Source organism: Malania oleifera, chromosome 8 (genome assembly GCF_029873635.1).
Source record: "Malania oleifera isolate guangnan ecotype guangnan chromosome 8, ASM2987363v1, whole genome shotgun sequence".
In the NCBI taxonomy this organism is placed as follows: domain Eukaryota; kingdom Viridiplantae; phylum Streptophyta; class Magnoliopsida; order Santalales; family Ximeniaceae; genus Malania; species Malania oleifera.
In genome coordinates this window covers 91,115,859-91,138,658 of record NC_080424.1, presented here as the reverse complement: position 1 = coordinate 91,138,658, position 22,800 = coordinate 91,115,859, and the positions used below count along the sequence as shown (strand labels likewise).

The 22,800-nt window shown below is 38.8% G+C and overlaps 1 protein-coding gene across 2 annotated transcripts; it reads right to left on the bottom strand.

Moving 5' to 3' along the window:
* Positions 1-287: 287 nt before the first annotated feature.
* On the bottom strand, positions 288-21,996 carry LOC131161971 (B3 domain-containing protein REM16-like). Of its 2 annotated transcripts, none has more exons than XM_058118049.1 (5): positions 21,739-21,996; positions 21,475-21,608; positions 1,595-2,078; positions 1,124-1,308; positions 288-861 (listed from the first exon to the last, which is right to left on the bottom strand). In XM_058118049.1, the coding sequence occupies exons 2-5, from the start codon at positions 21,583-21,585 to the stop codon at positions 589-591; spliced, it is 1,053 nt and encodes a 350-aa protein (XP_057974032.1). In that variant the 5' UTR covers positions 21,586-21,608; positions 21,739-21,996; the 3' UTR covers positions 288-588. The 2 variants fall into 2 exon arrangements, with proteins under 2 accessions (XP_057974032.1, XP_057974033.1); XM_058118050.1 differs by having other exon boundaries at positions 21,735-21,989.
* Between the last annotated feature and the right edge of the window lie 804 nt (positions 21,997-22,800).

Genomic DNA, 22,800 nt, shown 5'->3' with positions numbered 1-22,800 from the left:
ATTTTGACTCGTACCACTTAAGACTTTAGAGATGGCAACTATAAATTTCCCCTAGTTAAAAGTTAGTGTCAACACTTAAAATTAAATAGATATCATATCCTAATTTTAAAAACAACCATCACCATGTTATGGAGTACAAAAATCATACTTGGAGTTTAAATTTATGTCGAATTATACAGAACTCAATATAATTAAATTTTTATGAATTTGAATAACACAAAATAATTTGTGTTGATTTAAATGCCCATATTCAACTCCTATTTTTCTATAGTTGTGAAAAAGTAGAGTTCAAAAATTTTAATCTATTATTTTTACTAGAAACTTTGCCAGACTATGCTTTTCAAAAATTAAAGTCCGGTGCCAACAGCAAAACTTAATACAAAACAAAACCTAAGCACAAGATCCTTATGTAAATCAACCATAAGTTTGATCAAAATGCAATCCCAAAGAAGTCTATCTGAACATGCATTATTTAATATTTACAGACGTCAACATTGGGCAACAACCTACATCTAGACCAAAATAAGAGCAAGTTCAAAAGGTCTTACAAGATTTTCTCTTGGCGCTTTATGATAACCTTCCACACCCCTAGGAAGAGATCAGGGGTACCATCTCCTCGACAACTCGAAAGATGCCAACATCCAACACCACAGTATTGTGCAGTTGGTCACCAAGCTCAAACACACAAACATCAAACTCTTCTAAGTTATTTTCTACAGCGAAATGCTTCCATCCACCAGTTAGTCCTGCATTACGTCCTCGAGCATAGTACTTGGCATGCCATATATTTTCCTTGTGACGAAGAATCACATCTTGGCTTTGCCAAGAGAGATGGCTGGTGACCCATTCCGTTGGGACTACCTGCATGAAACAATACCACAAATAGAGTATCAAATTCAACAGCGTCCAACATTGCAGCAATCTGCAAACAAAATCTTCTTTGTCGCTTTATTCCAGTGTAATTAAAAACTTAGGAGGAAAAATGAAAAGCAGTTGAGGCAGACAAGAAATCAAACTGCATGATCCAAAATACGAACATCAATTCCCCTGTTCCCTCAATCCACCCACCATTTAAAAATTCTAAAAAATATTCTCTAAATAAATGATTTAGATGAAAATTTACCACAAAAAATCTCTTGTATACATGGGTGGGTCGCATTATTACTAAGAAACCCTCTTTGTTGGATGTTGCTAGGGCCTTCTGCAAGGTCTTATCTTTCTCCTCTTCAGTGACAGGCCGCCTATTTGATATATATTGCACATAATTTGATGGAGTTTTATTGATGCTTATTTGTCCACCTGAATTATCTGTAAACAAGAAATTTGAAAAACAAGCATATTTGTCAAACTCTAACAATAGGACGCATCCAACTCACATGATTCTCTCCCCCCACCCCCCTCCAGGAAAAAGAACTACAAAAAAAAAAAAAAAATCAACGCCAACAAAAAAAATAGAGGAAATAAATTTGCCACAAAACTTAGCATCAAACGATAAGCTAAACTTTTCCTTGATAAAGGTGTTAAAAAGTAGACTATTCATTAACAAAAAGGAAGGGTAGATGATTCAAAGATTAATGGTTCAAAGAAAACTGACAGTTCTCAACTTTCTTCCGAGTCATCCTCTGCCTTGTTCTGCAGATGGATCGCTGTGCTGATGACACTGGCGTCCCATGGTCCATCTTCTGAGATTTCTTTGATGAAGTGCATTGGTCATCATCATGCAAGGAATTACAAACAACTTCCACAGAATTCTCCTTTGCATCCCCTTTTGGCCTGCATCCACCTTCAAATTTTGCATGCTCACACCTCCTGACAAAATATGTAGCTTCCTTCTCACATAAACTTTGTCGGTCAAATATTAAAACATCAAAATGTGAGTTCCTGTTGTATCTAAAGATCAAGAAATCATTTTCTTCAAGACAATTTTCTTTCACAAATTCTTTCCAACCATTTTTGAAGATCAAGGTATCACCACTTGTGGTCAACTCTACATTCCATGTAATACCACTTGGACCCTTAAAAGCTACAGTTTCAGGTAGTCTATCCTTTAAATTGTCAGCAAACTTTTTGGGAATGATCTGCAATTCCATAACAGAAATAAAATCCTTATTATACCTTTAAAAAAAATAAAATACAAAGATGTTTGTTGACACATGATTCAATGACAATAATTAAGAACAGAATGCAATTTCTACATTATAGCTTCATGGTGCCATGTTAAAAATAAAAAATATAACAAAAGCTAGTTTTCCTTTTAAAAATGTTATTTACTTTTTTAAGTAAATTGTATCACCTTACAAAAAAGGGAAACAAAAATATTGAGAAATATAGTCTAAACTTATGCAAGACGTTAATGAAGCGCAAACCATGTGATAGGCCACAGGCTTTCAACCTCTAATTTAGCATAAAAGCTCTCCTCTCCTCCTCCTCAATTCATCCCCCTTGTCACTCTCTCTCTCTCTCTCTCTCTCTCTCTCTCTGACACAGGCACACACAAAATTCCATATGTAACTAGCAACGCCATTACCAACAAGCACTGTTGTAAGGCATCAAGATTCACAGGGTAGACGCAGAATTTGGGTTTAATTCTTATATCAGATAACACAAGTAAAATATTAAAAAATATATCATTTTTCATTATTGCATAAATAGAACCTCATTCTCTCACAAATGCAGACACACTTAGCACAGAAAAATTCCATCCATAACCAACTTGTCACAAAGCATCGCAGTTAATGCGACAGGAATGTCAGGATGAATCTAGAGTTTTGTTCTTCTATCTGGTAACACATGTAAAGTCAGTAAAATTCAACCATCACCATGCAAAATAGAATCTAATTAAAAACCAAACTTTTTTTTTTACTTTGGATAAAAACCAAAATAAAACTAGAACCTTATGCTTTTTTATGGAATTTAGGAATTTACTGAAAAGAGAAGAAACGCGTTAAAGACTATAAGTCATCCTCCTAAAAAAAAAAACACCAAAATAAAAAATGAGAGCACTCCAAAACAGCTATTAAATCAGGACTGAGAGCTAGTAAAGCATACTCCCCTGAAAACAATAAAAGCACAGGTCCACATGGAAGCAAGAAAAACATTTATATTTGTCTGAATCATCACTGAAAATCTGAGAAGTTGCAGAGGATTGTATGATATAAACCACACTACCTTAGATCACATGAAACAAATATAATTTAGCAAGAAAATAGGCATATGTGGAAGGCAGTTCTGAAAAAACAGTGGAATCATTTTTTTCTCTAAAAAAGAATTCTGCTGGCAGCAATATCAAAATTTTGTATCTAATTCCTGAACACTGTCAAAATCTCAACATCTCCTTTCTCTTAAATGAGTTTATTTGTTTTTGTTATACCCAAGTTAGAATGAGCACATCAGATTTCATAAATCGACTCTAACTTTATTTTCTATCAAGGGCTCCATCTTCTGTCGCCATTATTTTTCCATTCTTGCCTTCAAATGCAGTTGGGAAAATAGAAAAGAAAAGGAAAAAGAACAAAAATAAACATTCAGTTTGCATGGGACGTCTATCTATATATACCCAATAAAACATCCATGAACAATGTAACACCCTAGACAAAATTCATTGGTCCAAGAACCTTTAGGCAAGCCAACTAGCAAAAGTGCTTAATTGAGTTGTAGATTCGCCACGTGTATTAAAAGTCCTACCAATATTCCCTTAGTGGAACCAAAAACCACATTATCGCTATTTCTCCCATTCAAATGTAGAATGTTGACATGTTGCATCAAATATCCAATCTGACTGAAGTGGGGCATATATGTACTCCTTTCCAGTGCCCAACTACATGCTGTGACACAGCTTCATGCCATGTGTTAGGGAGTGACAATGTAATGGGGAAAATAGGGAGTGAGATACTGCTATAATTGTATTCTCCAGGGATTTGGAATGAATATATGATTATCTATGTTATCGTTTGTATGATTATTCTCTTGTGGTTGAATAATACAAGTAGTCCTTTTCATTGTGGTGTTTTGTTGCCTTGGATTGTGATGTCTCTAATTGTTATAGTCTTATTCGGTGTATAAGAATATATTGCTCGTGTGATATCCTATTGTTCCTTGGTTTTCTTGAGTATTGAGACTCACTAGGTGCTCGTGATTGCAGGCTTGAACGTGTGAGACTTGGCTGACTTGTTGAGGGAGAGCTCTCAACGAGTGCCACACGGCCCTTACTTAAGTCCCATTTTGGGGGTCCGTGATAGTTGGTATCAGAGCACAGTGTGTGCGAGCACCATGAGTGGTAATGTGAGAAACAAGTCAAGAAAAGTGGAGCGCATGGAGGCGCTTGAGACGAAACTTGTAACCCTGGAGAGAACGTGTGGTGAACTCTAAGGGTTGGTGGCAACATTGATAAAAGAGAAAAGCGTGCCAACAGAGCTTGAGGCCACTGAAGAAAACCCTAGAGAAAATCTCTATGGGGTATCAAAAGTTGTAGAGAGACTTGAGGAACTTGAAAAATTCATTCCACGTGTGAAATCCCTAGAGAAACGGCCAAGAGAGCTTGAGGCCTTCCAGAAGAATATCGAGCAGTTGGAAGCCTTTGAGAGTAAACTGGAACATATTGAGGGCATATTGCCATCTCTTTCGTCCCAACAGGGAGAGCCAATAGAGCTTGAGGTCTCCTTACGGGAGCTAACGGATAATTTTGATTTCCTTGCAGAAGATGTTAAGGAGTCCATTACTGCATTGAAAGAAGATTTGAAGGAGATGAGCAATGTCCAAAGTGCAGTGGTCCAAGTCTAGAGGGATTTACAAGAGATCACTGTGAAAGTGAATGCAGTTGCACAGATAGCCCGAAGGCCGGTTGCAGATCCCATTGAGAGTTTTCGATTGAAGGTATCGGAACCTAAAAGTTTTGGGGGTACGCGAGATGCCAAGGAGCTGGATAATTTCTTCTTTGATATGGAGCACTACTTCACGTGCTCAGGAGTGGATCTAGAAGTGGACCGGGTAAATCTGGCAACGATATACTTGGTAGGGGATGCAAAAGTGTGGTGGACAACTAAATGGAATGATATTCAGCACAATAGATGTGTTATCAACACATGGGAGGGGTTGAAACAGGCGTTGAAGACTCAATTCTATCCCGAAAATATGGAGTACATAGCAAAGTGCAAAGTAATGGAATTGCAACAGACTGGCTCAATAAGGAGCTATGTACGAGAATACCAAGCCTTGATGTTGGACATTATAGACATGACCGAATCAGGCAAACTAATTCATTTTCTCCGGGGTTTGAAGACATGGCCAAGGAATGAATTGCGTCGGCAGGGTGCTGGTGATCTCTCTTCTGCTCTCGCTGCTGCCGAACGGTTGGATGATTTTTCAGATAATTTCGGAAAGCGAAATTTGCCTACATCTGCCAATAATGATTCCAGACCCAGTAAAGTATATAAGCCCACAAATGGGGGAAGGGATAGGGAGACAAATAGTTCTTGAAAAGATAAAAGAGCGCCCATGGTTAAGGAGTGGAGGGGCGGACGAACGGGGGGTGGAGAGCGTCGACCGATCTCTTGTTTTCTGTGCATGGGACCACATTGAGTGGCAGAGTGCCCTAATCGTAAGGCTTTAAATACTATAAAGGCCCTTCGGGGGGAAACCAAAACCCCGACAGCAACCCCAGAAGAACAACTGAATATGGTGGGAGCATTGAGATTTTTTGGGGCATTAGAGCGTCAAGTAATTAACAACAAGTCTCAGGAGAAAGGACTAATGTATGTTGATCTACTTTTGAATGAAAAGAAAATCAAGGCCATGATTGATACAGGGGCCACCCATAATTTCATTACTGATTCTGAAGCTCAACGGCTAGAATTGCAAGTAGATAAGGATGTGGGCAAGTTGAAAGCAATGAATTCTCAAGCGTTAACCACAGTGGGGGTGGCACCTAAAGTGGCATGCCAAATGGGATCATGGTCTGGAACAATTGATTTCACTGTGGCACCCCTTGACGACTTTGATGTGGTATTGGGGATGAATTTTCTTAAAGTGACGCGCTCATTGCCGATCCCAGCTGCGGATTGTCTTGTGATAATGGGAAGTGTACCTTATGCGGTCCCCGCAGCCTACAACAATTTTGATGAGTTCTACCGATAATCTTCTTTCGGTAGATTATCTCAGAATCTTCTATTCAAAAAGGGAGTAAAAAGGGGAGAATCTTCTTTCGTGGTTCTACCGATAATCTCAGAAGATGCAGAGGTAGGGAAATATCTACTTGAAATTAAAGAAGTTTTAGAAGAGTTCAAGGAGGTGATCCCGGAACAGCTACCGAGTATTTTACCACCGCGACGACAGATTGACCACGAAATTGAACTTTTTCCAGGAGTAAAGCCGCCAGCATGTGCCCCTTATCGAATGGCGCCGCCGGAGTTAGCTGAACTTAGAAGGCAACTGAATGATCTTATTGCAGCAAGGTTCATCCGTCCTTCAAAAGCACCTTTTGGGGCCCCAATGTTATTTCAAAAGAAACAAGATGATAGTTTGCGCTTGTGTGTAGATTATCGGGCTCTTAATAAGGTGACGGTGCGCAACAAGTATCCCATTCCACTAATTGCTGATATTTTTGACCAGTTAAGTACAGCTAGATATTTCATGAAACTGGACTTGAGGTCAGGATATCATCAAGTGCACATTGTTAAGGGAGATGAACCGAAGACCACTTGTGTCACTCGGTACGGAGCATTTGAATTCCTTGTCATGCCTTTTGGACTAACAAATGCACCCGCTACCTTTTGTTCTCTAATGAATCAGGTTTTTCGGGACTACCTTGATCAGTTTGTGGTTGTTTACCTTGATGACATAATGGTTTTCAGCGCATCCTTAGAAGAACATAAAGATCATCTTCGGAAGGTTTTTCAAAAACTCAAAGAAAATCAGTTATATGTAAAAGGGGAGAAGTGTGCTTTCGCTCAAAAGCGTATTAAATTCTTGGGGCATATCATTGAGGAGGGCTAGATACGGATGGATTCAGCTAAAGTAAAAACCATCAAAGAGTGGCGAGCACCTACATCCGTTAGAGATTGCGATCTTTCTTGAGCCTAGCCAACTACTATCGAAAGTTTATAGAGGGGTACTCCAGAAGAGTTGTATTGTTAACAAATTTATTAAGGAAGGGGGTACCATAGGGGTGGTCAGAAGAGTGCCAATTAGCATTCGTTGAATTAAAGGAAAAGATTGTAGGAGATCCTGTGCTAATCCTTCCTGATGTGACAAAGCCGTTTGAAGTGCAAGTAGATGCCTCAGACTTTGCATTAGGGGGAGTTCTCTTACAGGAAGGACATCCAGTTGCTTTTGAAAGTAGAAAATTATCAAGTGCCGAACGGAACTATACAGCACAGGAAAAGGAGCTTCTCACAGTGGTATACTGTCTTCAGGTGTGGAGACACTATCTCTTGGGGTCCAAATTTGTGGTAAAAACCGATAATGTGGCAGTTACTCACTTTTTGTCACAACCTGGACTAACGTCAAAGCAAGCTCGTTGGCAGGAGAAGCTAGCTGAATTTTGAATATAAAGTCGGGAAGACGAATGAAGTGGCCGATGCTTTAAGTAGAAAAACCGAATTGGCAGTATTGAAACTCATCAGTCATCTATCAACTAGTAGGGTGGCGTTACCTTTAAAGAATCTTATCAGGGAACATTTAAGTACAGACCAGCAGGCGCAGTCACTAAGCAAACTAATAGATAAAGGGAAGACACGACAATTCTGGGTAGAAGATGGACTGATAATGACTAAAGGCAGGAGAGTCTATGTGCCCAAAGCTGGAAACGTGAGGAAAACCTTACTAAATGAGTGTCATGATACGTTGTGGGTTGGTCATCCGGGATGGCGAAGAACTCAGACATTGATTACACAGGGGTATTATTGGCCGAATATGCATGAGTTATACCAAAACTTGCTTGATCTGTCAACAAGACAAGGTAGAAAGAAGGAAGACCTCAGGTTTATTGGAGCCATTGCTAGTGCCTGCCAGGCCATGGGAGAGTGTCTTTTTGGACTTCATTTCCTTGTTGCCAAAAGTAGAGGAGTATGACACAATTTTGGTGGTAATTGACCGGTTCTCTAAGTACGCAACTTTTGTACTAGTCTCAAAGCCATGTTCAGCAAAGAAGACAGCTCAGCTCTTCAAGCATGTGGTGAAATATTGGGGTGTTCCAGAAAGCCTAATCAGTGATAGGGATGTTAGATTCACAGGGGGATTTTGGGGTGAACTCTTTCGCTTGATGGGTTCAAACCTTAATCTCTCCACTAGCTATCACCCACAGACAGATGGTCAGACCAAACGCTTTAATGGGATGCTGGAAGAATACTTGCGACATTTTGTTCACTCCAATCAGAAGAATTGGGTTACTTTACTGGACACGGCACAATTCTGTTTCAACTCTATGAAATCTTCTGCCACTAATAAAAGCCCTTTTGAGATTGTGACAGGTCAACAACCGACTCTCCCGCACACTCTAGATGGTCCATACAAAGAAAATTGCCCGAAAGCATACCAATTCAAGAAAAATTGGTTGCAAAATATCGAAGTCACCCGAGCTCAGTTAGAAAAAGCATCGAAGCACATGAAGAAATGGGCTAACAAAGGGAGACGACCACAACAATTTGAAGCTGGAGATCTGGTTCTTGTAAAAGTGCCACTGGAGACATTTCGATTTCTTCGCGGCAAGGATAAAAGGTTGTTACGCCGTTACGAAGGTCCAATCAGAGTGATCGAGAAGGTGGGACATGCATCTTATCGGCTTGAGCAACCCGAGTGGATGAAAAGCCACAGACGTCCAGTCCATCCCGTGTTTCATGTAAGCAATTTAAAGCCATTCCACACAGATGAAGCAGATCCGCACCGACAAAAGTTAAGGAGATCAACAATTTCCAGAAAGCAGCCAGTCAACAAGGAAGTTCAAGAGATCATTGCAGACAGAGTTGTCAATGCAGAAGGTCGTCAACAACAACAATTTCTGGTTCAGTGGCTGGGGCTGGGGGAAGAAGAGAATAGTTGGGAAAAGGAAGAAAACCTTCAGCATGCCATACAGAAGATTGAAGATTTTAGAAATTCATAGTCAACGACATCTACTTCGACATCAGCAGAGTGAGAAGCCCATCTACAACACATCGACGAGGACGTCGATAAAATGAGTGGGGGAGGATGTTAGGGAGTGACAATGTAATGGGGAAAATGGTGAGTGAGATACTGCTATAATTGTATTCTCCAGGGATTTGGAATGAATATATGATTATCTATGTTATCGTTTGTATGATTATTCTCTTGTGGTTGAATAATACAAGTAGTCCGTTTCATTGTGGTGTTTTGTTGCCTTGGATTGTGATGTCTCTGATTGTTATAGTCTTATTCGGTGTATAAGAATATATTGCTCGTGTGATATCCTATTGTTCCTTGGTTTTCTTGAGTATTGAGATTCACCAGGTGCTCATGATTGCAAGCTTGAACATGTGAGACTTGGCTGACTTGTCGAGGGAGAGCTCTCAACAAGTGCCACACGGCCCTTACTTGAGTCCCATTTTGGGGGTCCGTGACACCATGCATATAACTCATTATGTTGTTAGAAGTTGAACGACTTTAGAATTGTTCTTTAAACTCCATAGACAACACACACTATATTAAAAATTTATAGTCCTACTTCATTACTACTAAATTAGGAGAAGTCTTTGTACATGCTCGATGGATGAACATCAACTTGACCTAAAATCTTAAGCCTATTAGGTATTTGACCCAACCATGCATATAAGCACCCATTATCCACTCAGTTTTTCCAATGTGGGACAAACACAAGTGGGGTTCTCAACAATGTCCCCTTCACTTGTGAGTTCCAACCACTTCTCCTTGAACGGATGCCATTACTTATCATGAAATCAACTAGGAGTCATTACTCACCCATGGAAAAAGCAAGAAACCATGGGATTATACACATCACCGCTCTTTTTCTCTGTTCTTACATTTGCAGGAACACATGCATGAACACTCGAGCTCAAATTCCCCCCCCCCCCCCTCTTGAGTCGAGACTGTGTTCCTTGCAGGAGCAATTCTCCAACAGTTGCTCAAAAGGACCTTACCCCCATGCCTTACATGCCTTAAATTGCATTCCATGTGTCTCCAAACCAATCCTAACTCTCACATCCTAACCTTATTCAAATCCACCTATCAAATCTAGAGATACTTATTGGCCTTAATCACATTTGATCCTCCAATTGTTAGCATGTCAAGAGAATTAACTTCACACCTCAACCTTACGATGTCACTTGCCCAAAGATATAATCCATTGGCTCTTATACCACTTGTTAGGGTTGAGGGAGTTCTTATCACCGGATTTGATATATATATGGATAAGCACTAATTTAACCCAAAAGCTTAAGCCATTAAGTTTTGAGTCCAACCATGTATATGAGCACCCATCATCCACTTAAATTTTCTAATATGGGACAAATTTATAAGTGTTGTAATAGAGATCTGATATAAGATGCACAGCAGAATAAAACGCAACAAGCAAATCAAACACAACCAATAAATAAGAAACAACAAGAACAACAACAAGATTTACGTGGTTCAGCAAAGCCTCCATCCACGGAAGCAATCGGCCAAAGAATCTCACTAAGACATGTCAAAGTACACAATACACTTTACAATGATCTCTCTCTCTTGTCAATACACGCCCAGAATGACATATATAACAGTTCCTCGAAGGTTTCCCTCCAATACCCAACCACCCCAACGTTCAAATTCGAAATTAAAATATTTTCTAGCAGCCCAGATGCACTTATCGATGAGAACAGGACACTCGTCGACGATACGGAGAAGGCAACTAGTCGACTAGTCTACCCACTCGTCGACGAGCCTTCAAATCTGCTCTCGGTATCTCAGAACTTCTGAATTGTCCTTGCTTCTGGGATCTACTCGTCGACGAGCACAGGGCACTCGTCGACGAGTCTTTGCTGCTACTCTGCACCAAGAACACATTCATATGTTTTTCATCCCTTTATTTATAAACCCACGAAGTATAAGAGCCACACTATAAACAACAATAAGTGAAATTCTAAACAATCTCCCCCCCTCATTTGTGAATTTCAACCACTTTCACTTGAATGGAAGCCATTCTTGATCACTTCATGTCATGCAACCAACTAGGATTCATTACTTTACCATGGGAGTCCACTCATCTACTGGATTAGCATCTGAAGGATCCACCACTCCTTTTCTATAGGATCAACATCAGCAAGAACACATGCATGAACGGTCAAGCCTAATTCGAAATTCCTCGTCTCTAAGCTCTCCATGCGCGAAACTTCCCTATTTACATAAACCAAGCCTAGTGGGGGTGCATTGGGTTTGCCCCTCCATGGCATGGTATGTTTGAGTGAGGGAATAGTATAATGTATTGTCATATGAGGGTATTTTGGGATTTTTACCCGAGGGTTGAAACCCAAAGGCATTTTTTGCTTAATCATATAGTAAAAATTGTATAGGGACTTCATGGATATAAGCACACTGCTAAACCATGAAATTCGTTGTGCTCATCTTTCTTTGATTATCTCTTTTCGTATTAGCTTTGTGCATGTGCATAATCTTGGGGGCGATTTCAAAACATTTACATTAAATGATATTCTACATAAAAGTAGCATGATTAACCAAAATGTGTTTTCTAACACAATGAATAAACAATTGAGAATCCAACCCCACCAATAAAAAGCAAGAAAACAAAAGGACTGAAAATATTGAAGAATTTGAACATCACTTGTTCCTTTGACAATGCACATAAACTCACTAGATAGGTCTCCTTCTCCCGAGAATTAAAAAATAAAGGCCATAACCCAGACGTTGCCCCACCAAATGAGGTTTTGGGAGGGGAGATCCAGATATGCATAGTTCTAACCTCTTGCATTTTAAGACTTGAATAAGTGCACTTGCAAATAAGAAGTCAAGACTTATAGCATTGCACCAAGAAATACAAAAACACTAAATAGGACTAAGAGAAAGAAACAAAGGTTGCAAAGAATAGGTCCTCCTGTTCAAAGTTCAAATAAAGGAGAAATAGGGAAACTTTCCCAACTTGTTTGTCAAGAGTTTTATCATAAGGCCTTAGCAACAGGAAAAACCACACGGTTCTTCCAAGTATGCAGTCCGGAATGTGCATCCTTCAAATAAAACACTTTTTTAAACAAAATGGATATACAACACAAGGTCTTAGCTTAAAAAAAGGAAGTCCTTGTTAAAGCTTGTTATAAATTGTTGGCCCACAACCTAACAGCTTAAACTTTTAGGTAAAGTGCTAATCTAACATGGTATCAGAGCTGGTTACCAGGAGGTCATGGGTTCTAGTTTTGTTGCCCACAATTTAAAAAAAAAAAAATTATTGCATTCCTTATTATGGGTGCTATTTATCATATGTTTATCTCTCCACATACCGTCAGGCTGCATGTGTGGGGGAGTGTTAAAGCTTGATATACATTGTTGGCTCACAACCTAACAGCTTAAGCTTTTAGGTAAAGTGGTAATCTAATAGTCCTTGATTTCATTAAACCAAATAACTCATTTATTTTTCTTTTTTCTTCCCACCATATCCATGGAATGATCACAAATGGGGTTGTACTTGCCTTCATTTCCCCTTTTTTCTGCCCAAAACAAGGATATTCAAACAAGAATGTCCTTGTTTGCTTTTTCTTTCCTTCCATTTAGTTTCTTTTCCTTTTTTCAATCTTCAACCAAATGATATTAAAAGAATAAAAAAGCATGTTTCTTCAACACAAATTAAAACGAAACACATCTTTTATGTTCTATGGGTTTGCATGGGGTTCGAAGAGGTTGAAGCCTTGAAGCCCACTAAAATTGCCCAATCAATACTCTCTTCTACAAATCATTATCTAGTCCAATAAATACAATTAATGACATGAAGATAGTGTCAACCCATTAATTACATTTGTATAGTTTATCCATCTCTTCTCCGAGCATAGTTCCTAGCATCCTAATGCTTTCAATATGGGTTTCCCTACCTTGAAGTATCCACTCTGTCAATTGCAATATATATATATACATTGCAAAAGGAAAAAGTTGATGTTTGATTTAACAAAAAAATTTGTTTTCCAACTTATGAGTAGGAAAAAAAAGTACAGGTGAAGTGGTGTTGCAAACTAAAAACATTTGCTCCCATTGTACAACCTACTATCTAGGAATAAGCAAAGAGTAGTAGTTGAGTGTAAGCGGAAGCTCTGAATCTTTTATTCAAGCATTAGTTTGTTCATATGTACATCCCAATATATAATACTATTACCTATCCTAAACAAGGAAACAATTCGTTTACTGAATAAAATCAAATCCCCAATATTTACCCACTTTCCTAATTTGTGTATTATTTACAACGATACTTAGGATTGGGATTTTAACACTCCCCCTCAAGTTGGATCATAAATATTAATCATTTCCAACTTGCTGATGAGATCCTCAAAGTTCTGTCGTCCCAACCCTTTAGTGAAAATATCTGCAGTTTGTTCCTTGGTAGGTACGTATGTCATACAGATAATCCCTTCTTCAATTTTCTCTTTAATGAAGTGTATGTCTACTTCCACATGTTTAGTCCTGTCGTGTTGAACTGGATTAAGAGAGATGCTAATAGCTGCCTTATTGTCACTATAAAGTTTGATAGGAAAGTTCACCGGAACCTATAATTCCTCCAAGAGTTTTCGTAACCACAATCCTTCACATATCCCTTGAGCGATTGCCATGAATTCAGATTCAGCACTACTACGAGCCACCACGTTCTGTTTGTTGCTTCTCCAAGTTACCAGATTTCCCCAGACGAATGTACAATAACCTGTGGTAGACCTTCTATCTTCCACTGATCCTGCCCAATCTGCATCTGTAAAGATCTCTACTTTCTTGCTTTCACATTTCTTAAAAAAAAGTCCTCTTCCCGGGGATCCCTTGAGATATCTAAGGATCTCGTACACAGCATCTAAGTGGGCTTCTTTTGGTGAATGCATGTGTTGACTTACTACACTGACTGCATATGCAATATCTAGTCTAGTATGTGATAGGTAGATTAGCTTACCAACCAATCTCTGATACCTCTCCTTTTCCACTGGTATTCCACAGTCTTCAGCTCTCTTTACCGCTTCCATCGGGGTTTCGCTGGGTTTGCATCCCAGCATGCCAGTTTCAATTAGGAGATCAGTAATATACTTTCGTTGAGAAACACTAATTCCCTTTTTCATTCTCGCTACTTCCATGCCCAAAAAATACCGCATTTGTCCCAAGTCTTGAACTTCAAATTCAGCAGCCAAAACTTTCTTCAATCTCTCCATTTCTACAGTATCATCACCAGTAAGAATTATATCATCAACATACACTATTAGGATTGTTCTCTTACCCTTTTCAAACTGTTGGAAGAACAGTGTATGATCTGATTGCCCTTGTCGATAACCTTGATTCTTTATCACTTTTGCGAATCTGTCGAACCATGCTTTGGGAGATTGTTTGAGTCCATACAAGGACTTCTTGAGTTTACACACCCTGTTTTCTTCATCTTTCCCACTGAATCCTGGTGGTATAGTCATGTATACTTCTTCTTCTAACTTTCCATTTAAGAAAGCATTTTTAATATCAAGTTGTTGTAGTGGCCAATCTAAGTTGGCTGCCAAGGACAAGAGAACTCGAACTGTATTTAAGTTTGCCACTAGTGCAAATGTCTCCATATAGTCAATGACGTAAGGCTGTGTAAAACCTTTTGCAACAAGTCTGACTTTATATCTTTCAACTGTTCCATCAGATTTATATTTCACTATGAAAACCCATTTACAACCCACTGGCTTCTTCTCGTTTGATAGATTTGTCAACTCCCAAGTTCCATTTTTTTCTAGGGCTCGCATATCTTCCATGACTGCCTCTCTCCATTTAGGTATTTCTAGAGCTTCCTGAATGTTCTTTGGCATTTTCATCCTGTCAAGGTTAGAGACAAACACACGATATCCTGTAGACAAGTTTTCATAAGACATGTATTTAAACCAAGGGTATTGAGTACATGACCTGGTTTGTTTTCTGATTGCAATAGGTAAATTGATATCATCAGGTACAGGATTATCAGAAGAAAGCTCAATTACCAGATCGGGATTTGGCGTGGGCTCATGGTTATTCGAAGCCATCACCGGTCCCAAAGCTCTTGGTGCCTCAGGTATGAGATTCTCCCTGTTCTTTGTTTTTGGCTTTCTTGAGTAAACAAGTATGTCTGCATTATTTTGTTCTCCTATATCTCCCCCTGAGGTTAAGTGTTCTATTGTGTTTGGCAGGTCGAAAAGTAATGCAATGGAAGACACAGATGGGTCAGGGAATGAAGCAATAGGAGGCTCAAGAAGTGGTACTGGTGCAGACTCGGTAGTAAAGAGGTCAAAGAACCGATCTTCACTCCATTTCTCCCCTTGAAGAGAGGGCTTTGGGAAATAAGGAGTGGTTTCAAAGAAAGTAACATCAAGACTAACAAACAGTCTTCTAGAGACCGGATCATAGCATTTGTAGCCTTTCTAGGTAGGAGAATAACCAAGGAAGACATATTTAATGGCACGAGGATCCAATTTATCTCGGTGGTGTGCATGAATATGAACAAAAGCAGTACAACCAAAGATTTTCAGCGGGAGATTGGAGGTGAGTCGAGAGGTAGGAAAATGTTCCTGGAATTTCTGAAGAGGGGTGACAAAGGAAAGTACTCGACTCGGCATACGGTTAATGAGATGTGTGGCCGTTAAGATGGCATCGCCCCAAAAATAATGCTTCATATTGGTAGTGAACATTAATGCCCAGGCTACTTCAAGTATATGTCTATTTTTTCGTTCAACAACCCCATTTTGTTGAGGGGTATCCACACAAGAACTCTGATGAACAATCCCATTTTCTTGAAGACAAGTTCCCAGAATAGTATTGAAATATCGAATATGAGTTTGGAACTGTATATGAATCATGGAATGAAAACTAATGAAAATGGAGCGGACTTCAGTTTTGTCTTTCAGTAAGTAGACCCAACAAAGACGAGTATGATCATCAATAAAGGTAACGAACCATTTTGTATTGGTGCGATTGAGAGAACGTGAAGGGCCACACAAATCACTGTGAAACATAGTAAATAGGCGAGATGGTTTGTATATGGATGATGGGAAAGAAGTACGACGGTGTTTTGCAAGCTCACACACTTCACATTGAAACTCGGAAGACAGTTTATTTGAACAAATAGAAGGAAACAAACGTTTTAAATATTGGAAATTAGGATGACCCATCCTTGAATGCCATAACAAAAGTTCACTATCTTTAGAAATGGATGCAGAATCACAAATTGCAGTATTACATAGTTCACTCAAGCTTGCCTCCTCAAAGTAGTAGAGTCCCTCATACGCCTTAGCAGTGTCAATCGTCTTCCCCGATGATAGGTTCTAAAAAACACAATGAGAGGAAACAAATTTAACAGAACAATTTGAGTCTTTTGTTAACTGACTGATGGATAACAGGTTGCAAGATAACTTGGGAACATGTAGGACAGATTGTAAAGTTATGTAATCAGATATGCGAATACTTCCTTTTCTAGCAACTGGTGAGAGAGAGCCATCTGCAATTTTTACTCTTAAATTCCTAACATATGGTCGAGTAGGATGAAAACCATTGATAAGAACCAGTAATATGATCAGATGCACCCGAATCAATTATCCATGGAGATTTGTAACAGGATGTAGTATTTAAAGCTAACAGATAATTACCTTGGTGAGCTAGGGAACTAGAGGAAGACTGACCCGATGTTTGAATTGATGAAAACATTTTATACAGTTGATCTAACTGTTCAGGACTGAATGCACTACTTGAAGAAGTATTGATTTTTTCTCCGTGTAATTTTTCAGTTGACCCATCGGAGCTAGCCTGGTACCCACGATTTTTTTGGTGTTGTCTCGGCTTCCAATCTACCGGTTTTCCATGAACCTCTCAACAGGTATCTTTTAAATGACCTGTTTTTCGGCAATGTTCGCACCATAATTTACCTTTTTGTGGTCATTGACCAGATCCCCCTGGGCCTTTTGATACAAGGGTCGAAACATCAAGCCCATTAGTGTGCCCATGTAATTTTTGGGCAGATACGGGTGTGGGTAGATGATCCAGCCCAACACAATCATTCTGGGGCAGCATCACACGCCTCCTATTCTCCTCCCTCCTAACCTCTGTGAAGACCTCTCGGGTGGAAGGAAGAGGTCGCCGGCCAAGGAAGCGTCTCCTCACGTCGTCAAGTTCTCGGTTCAAGCTGGCGAGAAACTCGAAGACCCTTTCATTTTCGAGTCTCCTTCGGTATCGCGTACTGCCGCCAGAGCACTCCCACTCCTCGTCGATGCTCAGGTCGAGCTCCTGCCAAAGATGGATCATCTTCATGAAATACTCAGTAACTCCTCTCTCACCTTGCTTCATCTACCACAATCGGGTCTTGATTTCAAAGACTTGCGAGTAACTCTCGACGTCGGAGTATGTCTCACGAATGGCGTCCCAGACGTCCTTCGCCGTTGACAAGAACAAGTAGACCTTTCCGATTGACGGCTGCATTGAGTTGACGAACCAAGCGGTGACCATGGAGTTCTCAGACCTCCATTTTTGCAAGTCTACGACGTCGGTGGAGTCTGGTTTCCTTCGTTCGCCAGTAAGATAACCTAGCCTCCCTTTTCCTTCAATCACCAATTTTATGGCTTGAGCCCACTCACGGAAATTTTTTCCGTTTAATTTCTCTACTGAGAGTGGAAAGGCTGTGTTATCTAGCCCATTCGAACCCCCAACAGACATGGCCTCTGAGTCACCGTCGATATTTTCTGAAGAGGTCGACCCTCTGCTGTTGACGGTGCCGTTGGCCATGGTTAGCTAAGGTTGATAAACCCTAGCTCTAATACCATGTAAGCGGAAGCTTTAAATCTTTTATTCAAGCATTAGTTTGTTCATATGTACATCCCAATATATAATACTATTACCTATCCTAAACAAGGAAAAAATCCCCTTACTGAATAAAATCAAATCCCCTATATTTACCCACTTTCCTAATTTGTGTATTATTTACAATGATACTTGGGATTGGGATTTTAACATTGAGAAATTGACAATGTAGGGTCATCCTTGGGTTGGGCTTTCACCATCAAGAAAAATAGTTAACACCACATGGCTGGTGGGTGCTCTGGCGCCCAGCAAAAGACACCTTTTGATTCAAAAGGTGAGCAGGTCAGCAGAAAGCCATACAGCACTAAAGAAACGGGCAGATGGACAACCAAGCAGTGGCTGTGTGTCTTGTTGTTGTATTAAAGGAAAAAAACTGCTTGAACAAGCAAAGGAGTCATATAAAGCCATTCACTAACAGTTTGAGGAAAAGAGTATATAATAAATAATACTGTGGTTTGCTTGAGAAGCAGGGGGTTGATTCCAAAATACACCATGTCTTATCTAGTTTGAATAATAGTAGTAGCAGTTTTAAGTAGATTGCAGATTGTATACATATTTTGGTAGAATTTGAGTCCAATTACGCTATAACTTTTTAGTTCACCCTCTTAATCCAACAAAATTTTCCATCCTTTGTTGCATATTGCATTAAGTGTCTAATTCCTAGTTCGTTATTAAAAGTTCGACTTCGTTGAGGCATAACTGGACACGCCCACCATAACCTCACAAGCCAGCCAGTGTATTCATAAGCTCAATAATGACTTAACTAGTTGACTGGGCAAAGATTGTGATTGAACACGTACTTGTATTAACTAATTGTGATTGAACAGGTACTTGTATTAACTACAAGTGAATTAGTTTGCAAGCATGAAGGGGAAATCTTGCAGGAGGAGTCATGTATTCAACCCAATTCTCACAGTTGACAATACTACAGAAGAGAAAACAATCTAATGCAATATAATTCTAAACTTACCAAAAAAAAAAAAATAGGAAAAATAATATTTAAAATATAACACTCCCTCGCATGCATCAGACAGCCTCATCACCCACTCACAAGCTGTCTTTGCGCTTTTTTAAGGGAAAATTGTTAGTTATGCTAAAATTAATAACCAAATATGTACAGCTTAAAAGATACTTCTTTCACAATAAAACTTGGCCACGTTACAATATACAGTCACACAACACACATTTTCTACAAAACAGTGGCTCGGTGATAAACACTTCTGGCAGAAGGATTTTTGACAGTCCATTTGTCATTGTCATACTTCTAGTGGAAACATTTATCGTTATCAATGAGCATTCCATAAGCCATTCTAGACCTTCCAAACAACTGTATATGAAATCAACCTAATAGAAGAACTTGAATCATCTAATTTTTGGCATATATTTTACCAAAATAAATAAATCTGAGCTTGTCCCACATTAAAAAGCTAGATAAAATAAAAGTGAGTTAAGTTCATACTCACTTTGGTCTTTTCTGTAGAAGAAAGACCACAGTCCCACCATGCACAAGAGGAGAAGCAAAGGGGTGAGGGATTTTATGGCTATGAATAGTTAGAATAAATTCATTGAATGATTAACGTCAAGTTAATAGCCAGAATAGTGTCAAGTCTTGATAAATGCATTGTTGGCTCGCAGCCTGAAAAATCAAGCTTCAATGTGAAGTGGTAATCTGACATGTTATTTGAGCCATGGTTGCCAAGAGGTCCTAGGTTCTTGCATTCTTACATGTGTTTATTATATGATTGTCAAATATTATCTTATTCCCTGAAATGGGTGATATTTATTGTTTGTATGTCTCTCCATCTGCAATCAGATTACATGTGCAGAAGAGTGTTAAGGTTTGATACACATTGTTGGCCCACAAACTAATGCCTCAAGCATTTAAGTGTAATCTAACAAATCATTTCATCTATTTTTGGAATTTAATTTTTTAGTTTCTCAAGAATCAAATTCAAATGCTAATTTTTTATTAATAACATGTTTATTATCAAAAAGTATATTCGGACATAATAATTTATCTTTGAACTTATTCAAAGATTGGACATTGCATCAATAAATACCCCTAACTCTAACCCATATGGATTATCATCTGAAAAACTAACTCATACAATTTGATTATATGTTTAAAATGTTCTCACAAATGTATTATATAACTATATTACTTCACATTTGTATGCAGAAGTGTAAAATGTACAGCACAAGGACTATCTATGTTGTATCCTGGTAGGTGACTGTATAACATATTCTGCTGACTTGGGAATACCACAGAAGGCGCACATCATCTCAAGGTTGCAACATATTCCACGTCTCAATCCCAGGCTAGCTGCCAACTAACAATTTATTTTGCAGGTTTTAGTTCTTCTATCATGAACAACACTAACTTGCATTATGTCTTTACACGCTACATTAACCAAAGGATTAGACAAGTAAATCACTCAAGTCATCAAACTCATGATACACTCGAGTACATTTGAACCCAAAAGTCTAAGACACTAGGTTGGGTCCATCCATGTCTATAAGACAAATGACAAGTGATAAATGCTGACAGGCCGACCCTTGTGTCAAATTTCTGATGAAACAGAAAACTGAAGCAGAAAAAATGAAGCAGGAAACTGAGAATGAAAAATGAATTTTTTACTTAATGAATTAATTTGGTACAAAGAGGTATTATAGAGTTAAAATACAATAACAGAAAGAATAACTAATTTTCTTCATGTTTGCCTACTTTGACACATGTTTCTTTAGAGTTTAACTCCATTTTCTCAATCTGTGAAGCTATACTCCAACACCTTGAACCGTTGAAGGGAAGGTCGGAAGCCATTATTGATCATTCTATATCATATCTTGCAACAAACCATGTATATAATAATTCACAAATGCTTAATCCATTATTTCTTAGGCCATCCATGTCTATGATTCACTCCTGCTCCAACTCCTTTTAAATGTGGGACAAAATGCCTAGTGGGATTTCTCACCAACATGAAATACGTGAAAACATCACAATTGTACGACTTGCACTTATACAGCTACCAGTTCATATTAGCTCACTCTAATTGCAGACCAATGCAAACTGCTATGGAGATTAACTTTCTCCCACTAGAGATATTGTCTCCAGTGTTCCAAACAGGTCAGGCAGCACAATATCACTATGTCAAAGAACAAATTCACCTAAAAGGTTAAGATTTTTAGGAGACCCAGGAAAGATTTTAATCTCTCTCTAACACAAATAGAAACCCCGAATGGGTATCTTGCATCACAAACCAGAACAGAAACGGGGGAAACACTTTAGAGGCTATGTTAATTCACTGCCCGTAAATAAATTGTTGCCTCGTCATCAGCAATATTTGTTCAGCGAAATATTCTAACAAAGAATGTAATTTAGAGAGAGAGAGAGAGAGAGAGAGAGCGAGAGAGAGAGAGAGAGAGAGAGAGAGAGAGAGAGAGAGAGAGAGCGAGAGAGAGAGAGTGGTAGGGGTTTAGGATTGAACTTACAAGCTGCCGATCGAAACCCTGAGCCAAAAACTGAGCGAAATGCATGGACTGAAAATGGGTCCAGTAAAAGTCCTCTTCCCATTTTCGGCAATCCTCGCACGTGTCTCCCATTTCTCCCCAAGTCCCAAACAGCGCTGTCAAATTAAGAAGAAGAAGAAGAAGAAGAAGAGAAAGAGAATGAGGAGAACTCTTTGGATTTGCAGTCAAATACAAAATAATGAACCCATCACGCCTCTCAAAAAAATAAACCCATCACAGACCCACCCACAACGCCTGGTTGTATACTACATAGGGAAGAAAATGAATGCAGTGGGAAGATAAAAGCCAGAGAGACTTGCTCCGAAGCCTCTGACGGAAGATTAGGAAGAAGATGGAGATGGGAAATCCCAACCAAAGCAAGTATGCAGCAAATTTTATAACAAATTGTAGCTGACTAGGCGAGTAGCGGTACCACAGGGTCACGTGGCTCTTGATAAAATGTGATACATTACATGTGGATGTGGTATACGATTCAAAGAATGCAAGTATTTCAAAGGTTGATGTTCTTTTTGTAAAAGATAATAATCTCTTTTTGATAATAATGAATTACTAATTATTATATTAATACAATTGACATATGCGTTATGCATGATGTCAATCTAGAAGTGCTGACGTAAATTTTTATTTGAAATTTACCACCTGTGCAGAAGGAATAATTAAATATTTATGTAATATACTATATATAATTAATATACTGACACACAAGTCTAGGAGAATTATTATTTGGGGCTAATTCAATGAATATGGCCTCGTACTGAGCACTAGGATTTACCAATAAAGCATTTGCAAAAAAGAGTATTAAGAGTTTTGTTTATGTTAAAAAGTTAAGTAAATATTTTGCAAAAGAAAATGAGAATAATTTAGGCCTTATTTTGTACTTAGTTAATGGTAACACAGATTTTGGTTGTGATGAGGCACATCTGCATAAGGGATTCTTTCTTCTTTTTTTTTCTTTCTTCTTTTTTTAATAAGAAGGACAGCATCTCCATCTATTTATTGATAACCCTTCACTTTTGGCGAAGGAATACCGTGGTTACAAGACAATCAATGAGAGATAACGAAAGACAACACGTTAAAAACCTCCCAAAGAACAACATTCACATCCAGCCAAAAATCGGGTTACAAGTCCAAACAAAACAAAACAAAACAGGACCTACAAAACAAACCTCACGCAACAAAACAAAATAAAAGATAAACAGCATAAAGTATAAGTTAAAACCAAAAGGAAATTAGCTAAACATACATCATATAAGCCGTACCCATCTTCTCCAATTTATACAAATCATT